This window comes from Cariama cristata, unplaced genomic scaffold, assembly GCF_000690535.1.
Source record: "Cariama cristata isolate BGI_N322 unplaced genomic scaffold, ASM69053v1 scaffold32454, whole genome shotgun sequence".
Lineage (NCBI taxonomy): Eukaryota > Metazoa > Chordata > Aves > Cariamiformes > Cariamidae > Cariama > Cariama cristata.
Window position 1 is genome coordinate 6,177 of NW_009614059.1, and position 9,099 is coordinate 15,275.

General features: G+C 55.1%; 2 protein-coding genes across 3 annotated transcripts in view; both read left to right on the top strand.

Annotated features, from left to right (window-relative positions):
• Positions 1-3,689, top strand: part of ZNF76 (zinc finger protein 76) — an 8,641-nt gene extending 4,952 nt beyond the window's left edge. Inside the window, exons 7-13 of one of the 2 annotated variants that reach the window (XM_009699268.1) lie at positions 280-405; positions 788-967; positions 1,257-1,490; positions 1,901-2,037; positions 2,842-2,997; positions 3,110-3,223; positions 3,585-3,689. In XM_009699268.1, coding sequence (XP_009697570.1) covers positions 280-405; positions 788-967; positions 1,257-1,490; positions 1,901-2,037; positions 2,842-2,997; positions 3,110-3,223; positions 3,585-3,689 — 1,052 coding nt within the window. The remainder of the gene's footprint in view (positions 1-279; positions 406-787; positions 968-1,256; positions 1,491-1,900; positions 2,038-2,841; positions 2,998-3,109; positions 3,224-3,584) is intronic. The other variant, XM_009699269.1, reaches the window with a different exon arrangement.
• A 1,913-nt stretch (positions 3,690-5,602) lies between these two features.
• Positions 5,603-9,099, top strand: part of DEF6 (differentially expressed in FDCP 6 homolog (mouse)) — a 12,387-nt gene continuing 8,890 nt past the window's right edge. The window contains exon 1 of the mRNA XM_009699270.1: positions 5,603-5,743. Coding sequence (XP_009697572.1) covers positions 5,648-5,743 — 96 coding nt within the window. The 5' untranslated portion in view covers positions 5,603-5,647. The remainder of the gene's footprint in view (positions 5,744-9,099) is intronic.

Genomic DNA, 9,099 nt, shown 5'->3' on the forward strand with positions numbered 1-9,099 from the left:
TCCAGCAGAGCACAGTGAGCATAACTTTTAAAGCTTTCTGAGAAGGAATTGCAGTATGGGAGACTGCCCGGGACTTGCTTGATTATGGACAGATTAAAGGAGTTAGAGGAAGAAGCTGAGTTGTCAGTGGTGTGGTGAGGCCGTTTGGATGTTTCTTCCCCTTCAGCTTTGCAGACAGAGGACATACATTCAGAAACGCATGATCTGAGAGGTGGAACACAGCTTGCCATATTATTTGCTTCTCATTATAAAATTAATTGTGGGTTCTTTCCTGGACAGGATACGGGCTGAAGAGCCACGTGAGAACACATACTGGTGAGAAACCGTACAAGTGTCCAGAAGACATGTGTAGCAAAGCCTTCAAAACCTCTGGGGATCTACAAAAACACATTCGGACACACACGGGTGAGCAGTACAGGAGGAGAACTGAGCTGCCCATTGAAAGAGTCTCCAAGATAAAGCACTGCTTCAGCCTTTGTCCAGGGCATGCCTTTTTGTATGCTGGGTGAAGGAAGGCAGAACTGAAGTTGTCTTCAGACAGAAGTAGATGGGCAGTAGAAGTAGTACTTGACTCAGTACTAGAAGAGTAGAAGTAGATTCTCGACTCAGTTATGAACAGCAGAGCAAAAGGGGTAGGGGTGCCAGTGTTACTAGAGGAAATGTGCCAGCAGTTGGGTCTAATCTGAGGTCTTGTTGTTGTAATAGTGCAGAGGAGTGAAGGTGTCCAGGGCATTCCAGGCAGCTGCATCATAGCAGGACTCTCATCCACGTTATTCTGTCAATGCAGGTGAGCGTCCCTTCAAGTGCCCCTTTGTGGGCTGTGGCCGCTCTTTTACCACATCCAACATCCGCAAGGTTCACATCCGAACACACACAGGCGAGCGGCCGTACATGTGTCCAGAGCCCAACTGTGGAAGGGGCTTCACCAGTGCCACCAATTACAAGAACCACATGAGAATCCACACAGGTAAGAGGAGGAGAGGGTGAAATGCAGACAGCTCTTGCCGACTTAGCTGCCTGCACTGACGGCGTGTGGCAGCAGGGAAATCTGTGGGACTGAAATGGATGTTTCCAGCCAGGCATTGCAGGAGTAGATCTGGGGGTAGCCAGGGTGTTAAAGGAAGTAGGAATTGCTTTATTGGGCTGATCATTATTCCACCAGTCTGTCTCCCACTATTATCTCTTTGTGGGGAATCCCTTCCTAGTGCATGAGGAGAGTGAGTGGGTTAAGCTTTGCTCTACGTCCTCTGCCCTAGGAGAGAAGCCGTACGTGTGCACTGTGCCAGGCTGTGGAAAGCGCTTCACCGAGTACTCCAGCCTCTACAAGCACCACGTAGTCCACACGCACTGCAAGCCCTACACCTGCAACAGTTGTGGGAAGACTTACCGCCAGACCTCCACGCTGGCCATGCACAAGCGCAGCAGCCACGGCGAGCTGGAGGCCACGGAGGAGAGCGAACAGGCCCTCTACGAACAGCAGCAGCTGGAGGGTGAGCATCCACTCCCCCGTCACCTGCTGCAGGCTTGCATCAGGCCGTGTGGCCAAGAGGAGAGATGACAGCAAAAGCCTGCAGCCGCTGCCCTCTCTCAGACCCAGGTCTGTGCTGTGGCCTCCTGCCTCCTCCATCAAACCCAGATCTGTGTCACAGACAAGAGAAAAGGGCTCCCCATGGTCCTCACTGTGTATCACGGGCTGGGAACCGACTCCTGCCCATTCTGTAGTACAGGGAGAGGTAAAGACCCTTCTTCCCAGGCTGGCACTGGGCTGTCATCATCACGATCTTGTGCTCTTCTGTGCTGGCCCTTCAGGTCACAGGCAGGTCCTGGGGTCAGGCGTGTGATTTCGTGCTCTGCTTAGTGCTTCTCACACCCCTTTTGCTCTTCCCCTTCCCTGACTCAGCTGCTGCTGCTGATAGAGGCTCCCCCCTGAAGAGCCAGCATATTGCTTTCCTGTCAGAGATGGAGGAAGAGGAAGAGGAAGATGAAGCTGGTATGCCTACGCAGGTCTCACTTATCTCTCAGGATGGGACAGAACAGGTATGGACACTGACAGCCTCCAGCATGTCGGGGACAGCAGTTATCTGAGAGAGATTCTGCCTCTGCCCAGCCTTGATGTTCTCTTTAAGGCTTTTTTTTCCAGCATAAATCAGACCCTGGGGCTTCATGGGCTCTGTCTGTCATGAGGGCTCCCTCCTTAGAGCCTTACCCCACTCCTGCAGTCTTTAATGTGGAGGGTAAAGAATGGGCCTCTGGTCCCCAACTCACCTTCTTGCTGGACGGGGTCTTGCAGGTAAACACCAGGCTTGCGTACAGCGCCTGGCAGCCCTTGCCTTCCAGACTACTGTGGAGAAGCAGCTCTCAATTTCTGCTGACACAGGCTGGATTTGCAGATTGTTGTTTCATTGTTTGTATACGGCAGGGCTTTTCTGGTACTTCCCTCTAACAACTGCCTATGTGCTGACTGGGAAAAACTCCCTTCTGTGGCACGGGGCAAAGGAAACAGCTGCCACAAGTAACACTTGTTTCCTCTTAGTCCAAGACCCTCCCTGCTGCAGCGATGCACAAGCTGTCCCTTCAAAGCCTGGAGAGCAGATGCTAAATGGGAAAGGGAGGTGTGATAGAAAGGGGAGGGCTGGAAACCTGAGGTCTGTGAGTTCTCCATTGGTTCTGTCCGTGATCCCGGGCAAAGTCCTTGGAGTTCTCTGTGCCCTAGGTCTTGCATGCAGAGGAGGGGAGAATATTTCATCCTTACCAAGACATTTGTGTTGCTAAACTCAGGAGTTGCGTAAGGCTTCCTGAGAAGCCGTCCTGGCTGAGAGCATCTGCTGTTATCCCGCCCAGGTCAGTTTGTCACAGGAAGACCTGCAGGCCCTGGGCAGTGCGATCAGCATGGTGACGCAGAGCGGTGCCCTTGCCGTGCCCGAGGAAGAGGTGGCAGGTGATGACGACACCCACCCCGTGACTGCGGCCAATGCTGATGGCACCGAGATGCAGCCGGTACAGACAAAAAGACTGGGACCTTCCCTTTTCCCTGCAGAGAAACAGCCTGCTAGAAGGGAACTGCATTTTCTTCTAAAACATGATTGTGTTTTATCTTTACTTTTCCTAGGTTACCATCGTCGCTTCTGGGGCAGTCACGTCTGAAGAATCGGCCATTATGTCCCTCCATCATCAGCAGGTGGCATTGCTGGCTACCGCCAACGGCACCCACATCGCAGTGCAGGTACCGCACAGCTCCTGCCACGTTCCCCTTCATTCCCACCTCCACCCGCTGGCTCCAGCACTTACCCTCTTGCTCTGCTGCATCGCCTCTTGCCCAGGGTACTTACTCCTTAATTCCCAGATGTCCTGTGTATAGAGGGAGAGCAGGGAAATGCTCCTTGGATTGCAGAATGCTCCTTTGTAAACAGCCTTTTGGCATCACAGCCATGTCTCTCTCTCTGCTTTGCCCGTCTGCTTCATGCCTGTGACACCCACTGCCGATCCCTTGCACCTCTGTCCTGCTGGGGGCTGCCCTGGGTGAGCCCACCCCTCCCGAGCCCGCTTTTGGGAGGACAGTGTTCTCTCTCTCTTGTCTCCATTAGTTAGAAGAACAGCAGAGCCTGGAGGAAGCCATCAGCATGGCCGCAGCAGCAATCCAGCAGGAACCTGTAACGGTTGACGCAGCCAGGTCTGAGAATGGGTGCTGAGACCCTGCAGAGCCTCCCGGGCAGGAAGAGCTGGCAGCCCCGGCCTGTTCTCCACGGGGGCATCGGGAGCTGCCGGAACCGGGCCAGCTGGTGCGCGAAAGAGGTGCGATACCAGGGGCGAGGGAAGGTGTCTGAGACCAGCGGCCAGCGTGTGCACCACGCAGGCGGAGAGGGCTGATACCGGCAGCGTTGGGCTACCGGAGCGACCCTGTTGGAAGGGCTCTTCTCTCCAAGGAGGGATGTCAAAGATACTTGGTTGCTGCCTTCTCCTGGAGGCTCTGCTGTTTTTCTGGGCTCTGAGCAGCAACTTTCCCACTCCTTGCCTTGGGCACTGACTCCCTCTGACTGGAGGAGATGGCAGATTGTGTCTTCTAGTATTTATCTCTTCATGGCTAAGACTTCCAAGACCTGCCAGTCTTCTGCAGTAGAGGGGGAGCCACAGAGATTTTGGCAGTCTCTGGGAGTGCAAAATATTTTGGGAGAGGGCAGGAAATGCCTCTCCATCTAGGAATAGTCCAACAGCTCACCTTTCCTGCCCACTCCTCCAGGTAAGGGGCAGGTGGGCAGCATATGCACAGAAGCAATAAAGCCCCATCAAAGCAAGCCCAGGCTGTCCTGGGCTGGGTGTCTGGGGTGGTGACCGGTTCCTGACGCTGGAGCGAGCACCCAGCCTGGCTCTGACAGCAATTCTCCCATCTCTTTATTGCGCTCTACTCTTGAGCAAACTTTCTTGGCAGACTCAGCGCTGTGGATCAGAGCAAAATGCTCCTCCACGAAGCCAACCGGCACTTGTCGGGGGCTGAGCTAGACTTGGATGTAAATACTGAGTTGAAAAAAAAAAAACAAATTAAAAATTTTCTTTTTAAAAAGAAGCACCTTTCTCTCTTTCAGTCCCTGGGGCCAGTGGCTGGCAGTGGTGGGGTGGGTGTTACTGGTTGGCAGATGTAAGGATTAAGGAAGTTCAGGAGATTTATTGAATTGACCGAAAAACAGTGATTGTCCAAAAAGAGTGCTGAGGTGGGCTGTGAGCAAGATAAGTTGTAGCCTCTAAGCCCCCAGCGTGTGTCTCAGAGGGGCTAAGAGCTGTCTCTTGAATCTCGGATCAGGCCTCGACTCTTCCAAGTACTCCTGCAAGCCTGGATTTAGGGAATAGTGTCAATACAAGAAAATGTGTCTGTGGATGCATCCTACAACCCTCTGAGCTGGCTTCCTCAACCCAGCAGGAGCAACCTCAGCCCCTCCGCTGCGTACCTCTGCCCTGGGCGGTTTGTGGCCAAAGCCAGCGTGGAGAGCACCACAGAATCATTGAGGTTGGAAAAGGCCTTTAAGATCGAGTCCAGCCGTAAACCTAACACCAGCACAGGCTCCCAGCAATCAGGTCTTTTATTTTTTGAATGTACCCAAGGAGTCTGCAGAGGAAGAGGTTTCTGTGGCAAGGAACAGGCATAACCCAGGAGGGCTGCAGTGGGTTAGATCTCTGCTCGCCTTCCTTGGTGTCCCAAAACAAGCAGGGCTGGAACCTTTCCAAAAGGCAGAGCTCGCGCTCCCGCTGCGAGGGGAAAGCTCTTCATTTAAATCCCAGAAGAGGAAGCTGCTTTTTTTGAGTCAGGGAGGGGATTTCTCTCCGCAGAACGCGAATGCTAAGAAAGCTTTTGATCTCTAGGCTGAGCCATCAACGGGTTACAAATCCCTGCCCCCTCTGTGCTCCGTCAGCCCTGGATTGTGCTTCTCTTGAGTGTGGGAGATCTGTCCGTGGGTGAGTGGGGAGGGGGAAAGACCTGCAGCCCAGGGGACCGTGGGGCTGAGATGTGGCCCGTGGGCTTCTCGGGGGTGCGCCCAAGCAGATGGCGCTCCTGCTTCGTGCGTCCCCCGCCGCCCAAGGCTGTCGAGGCAGGCGGTTTCCTGGAACCGGATCCTCGGCCTCGACAGAGCCGCCTCTGCCATCGCTGCTTGTAGCCATGGACCTGCGAGCGGAGCTGCTGAAATCCATCTGGTACGCCTTCACTGCCCTGGACGTGGAGAAGAGCGGCAAGGTCTCCAAATCTCAGCTCAAAGTGAGTTCCTGGGCGAAGGGAGAACTCGGATGGCCCCGGCGTGGGGCTGGCGGGTGGGCTGCCAGGGGCAGAGCGGGTCCAGGGATGCTTTGCATCCCCCTTGGGTTTCCAGGGGTAAATTCTTAAATATTAAGATAAGACCTTGCTGTCGCCTCCATGCTGGTTTCGGTGAAGTTTTCTGCCTCTTCCTCATCTGCCTTTAAAAAAAAAAAAAAGAAGGTGGGGGGAGTTAGTGCTCAAATATATTTTCTAGGTGAAAATGAGCAGAAATGTAATTTTTAGTTGTTTTCAGTTTCTTATGCTTTTTTATGGCCAACTAACAGCCCAAACTCGGTTTATATTTTCTCGCTTGTCAGAGCCCCCGCGTTTCTGCTTCCTGTTCAGCCAGCAGGTTGGTAGGTAGAGACGGACCATTTTTAAACTAAAACTCCTCAGTGGCCTGGCCAGAAATAACACAGCGCTTTTAAAATCTCTGCTTTCCCCTCTCCCCCACCCCATTAGCAGCTTTGCAGAGGGCTCCTGCGTTCAGCCCTTCACCAAAACCATCACAGCTTTAAAAACCTTTTTGTCTGCCTCCGGGACGGGGTCTGGTTGAATCCGCCAGGTTGCACCTTGGCTTCAACAATAATTATTGAGTTGTTTGGTTTTTTTTCTTCCCTTTGCAAATGGTGTGACACCTTTTTTTGTTGCTGTGTAAACATCTTACTGTGGTTCTTCGGGGTTGGAAATGCTGGTTGGAGCAAGGGGCTGCAACGCAGAGGAAAAACCTGAGCTACAAACATGCAAAATACGGGGAGATGTTGCGTCAGGACTTGGCAGCTGCTGCCAGTCTGCGAGATGAGTTGTGAAACGCTGCAAAGAAACCTCTTTTCCTCTACTCTACCTTATCGGGCTTCCCCCGGGATGGACTGCAGGGAAGGTGCTGGGCTTGGCAGGGAGGACGTGTTTTGTCCCCAAATTAAGAGTTTTGTTCGCAGGGGTCTGGAGGAGATGCTGCAGGAGGGGGGCTCCTCCTGCTCAGCCGCTGCCTTTGCAGCCGAGAGCCTTCAGCTGCTCCCCAGAAACTCATTGCATGGGTGCCCTGCAAGCCACGCTCACCTACTTAAAACTGTAGAAATATCTGAAGGAATTAAGGAAAATCCCAGAGCCTAATTCCCCTTGCTAATCCTCGAGGAGGGCTGCTGTGCTCCCCTCACAGCATCCCCTTGCCTTTGGGTCCTGAGCCCAGCCCAGGCATGCTGCCAGCCCCGAAAGCCCCGGCGTGAACACGTGCAGCACTCATCTTGTGAGATCTTTATCGCCAGCGACGATGCTGTGGCCACAGAGACCCTAATTTTAACGGCAATTTCCTAGAGAGTTTGTGCAGGGAGGGATGGGGAGCTGCAGACCCTCGTACAGAGACTGCGGGGATGCTGGGGACGGCATCTCTGCGGTGGCTTTGCCCAGGGTGACATTTCAGAGGGGAAGGGAGATTCGCCCCTTGCTGTTTTTCCACCCGCCTTCAGCGGCGGGTCGGGATGGCGGCGGGTCGGGCTGCGCCGTTGCATGACGAAGCTCAACTCTGGATAACTTTCCACCTGCCTCGAGGCCAGGGAGAGCTCGTTTCATCCCCTGTTGCTGCCAAAAACTGGCTCAGGTTTGCTCCAAGCCAGCAGCAGAGATTCTGTTTGTTCAGTGCAGAAGAAATCCAGGGTCTTGCAGGTCTGAGCAATAACGTGTTAAAGCCACGGTGGCCATGCCCTCTCCAAACTCCTCCCGGGTTGTGCGAGCCGGGCTGTGCTCTGCTCCCTCACCCAGGCGTGTTGCTGCAAGAAGGGTCTTGAACAAGGGTGGGAGAAATGTCGGGGTTCACAGCGTTTGCACCTACAGAAACAAAACCAGCCCCGGGAGCTGGGGTGGGATTTTACTGTTAGACGAGCAGCACGTCGGCGGGAGCTGGGTGCTTAACTCCTCCGACCTCTCTCGGGGCAGTTGCATAAGTAAATTTAGCAGCGTTTCAAAGCGTGATGGCGAAGCTGTGGGAAGCCGCTGGGTTCAGTAGTTGAGTTCTTTGCATGGGCGCTCCTATGCAAGTGTGTGCGCATGTACGTGTGAGTGTAGGTGCGTATCTGCACAGGAAGGAAAGAGTCTTGTGGCTGAGCGCTACCCATCGAGAGACGTCGGGTAGTTCTGTTCCCCGGGCGGGCACGCACCGGCCCCTGCTCTTGGATAAGTGTTTATCCTCTCCGTGCCATCGCATCCTCCCTGGCCGAGCTGGGGGAGCTACTCCCCGTCTCTGCGGATGCTGGCCGGGATGTGGCTCCTGATGGCGGGGCAGAGCTGAGCCCTTTGGGGTGGCCATGACCAGCTGGGGCAGGCAAGTGGGAGCCACCGAGCACTGGCCCGGTGCTTTTCAGCTCTGCTCCGGTCCCTGTTGCAGAGGGAGAAGAGCAGTTTGCTGAGCAGAGCTCGGTCTCTTGAGGCTGCCCGCTAAGGCAAAGCCCTTGGGGAGTGGAGAGGAGGAGGCAGGGGGGCAGGCGAGTGGCTTAAATGAGTGTTGGGGGGCACAGGGATCCCCCAGCCACTGCATGGGGTTGCAGGCGTGGGGTACAAATGGCTGGGGAGGTGGCTCTTGCTCACTTTTTGAGAAGGAGGCCATAGCCCGTGGGGGTCTCCCGGTGTAACTGGTGCCTTGGGGGGCTGGGTTAGCACAGCATGGCCCGTTTATGGACACCCCCCGCCCCGTGCCTGCCTTGGACTGAAAGCTCCTCTGCTTGTTACATGCACAAAAGGCTTTTGGCACAGGCCGGTGTGTCCCAGTTTAGCCAGTAACGGGTCTGAGAGCAGCTCATCCGTTCAAGCAGGGGGTAAAGCCTTCCCTGAGGTTGGGAGCTGATGGTCCCAGGGCTGGGCTGGGGTGGCAAGGCAGCCCTCCCCACTCGTGTCCTCCTCGCTGTAGAAAATGGGCACCTCAAGGGACCCTCGCTGTTGGCAAAGGCTCCCGGTGCTGGGGGTCCCCTGGGACAGGACTCCCTGCACCCCCAGCTCTGGTGAACCTTTGATTTTTCTCAGCAGGGCGGATCTACTTGCACATGGGGAAACCGAGGCAGCAACCACGCTCCCTGTGTGGAGCAGGAGCCCGGATCCTCCCGCTCCCACCCGCCGGGCTGTTTGTGTTTAACACGAGGAACCAGAGTCCAACCCAAAAGGTCACCCCCAGCCCTGGCATTGCCCCGGGCGTCTCCCACGGGGGACAAGAAGAGGGGCTGCCATTCTCCAGCCACGTTAAATATTCCACCCCCAGCTCCAGCTGGCGTCAGCAGCGGCTGCGGAGGCGTGGGAGGGGGAGGAGACGGGGGCACTGGAGGCGGGGGGGG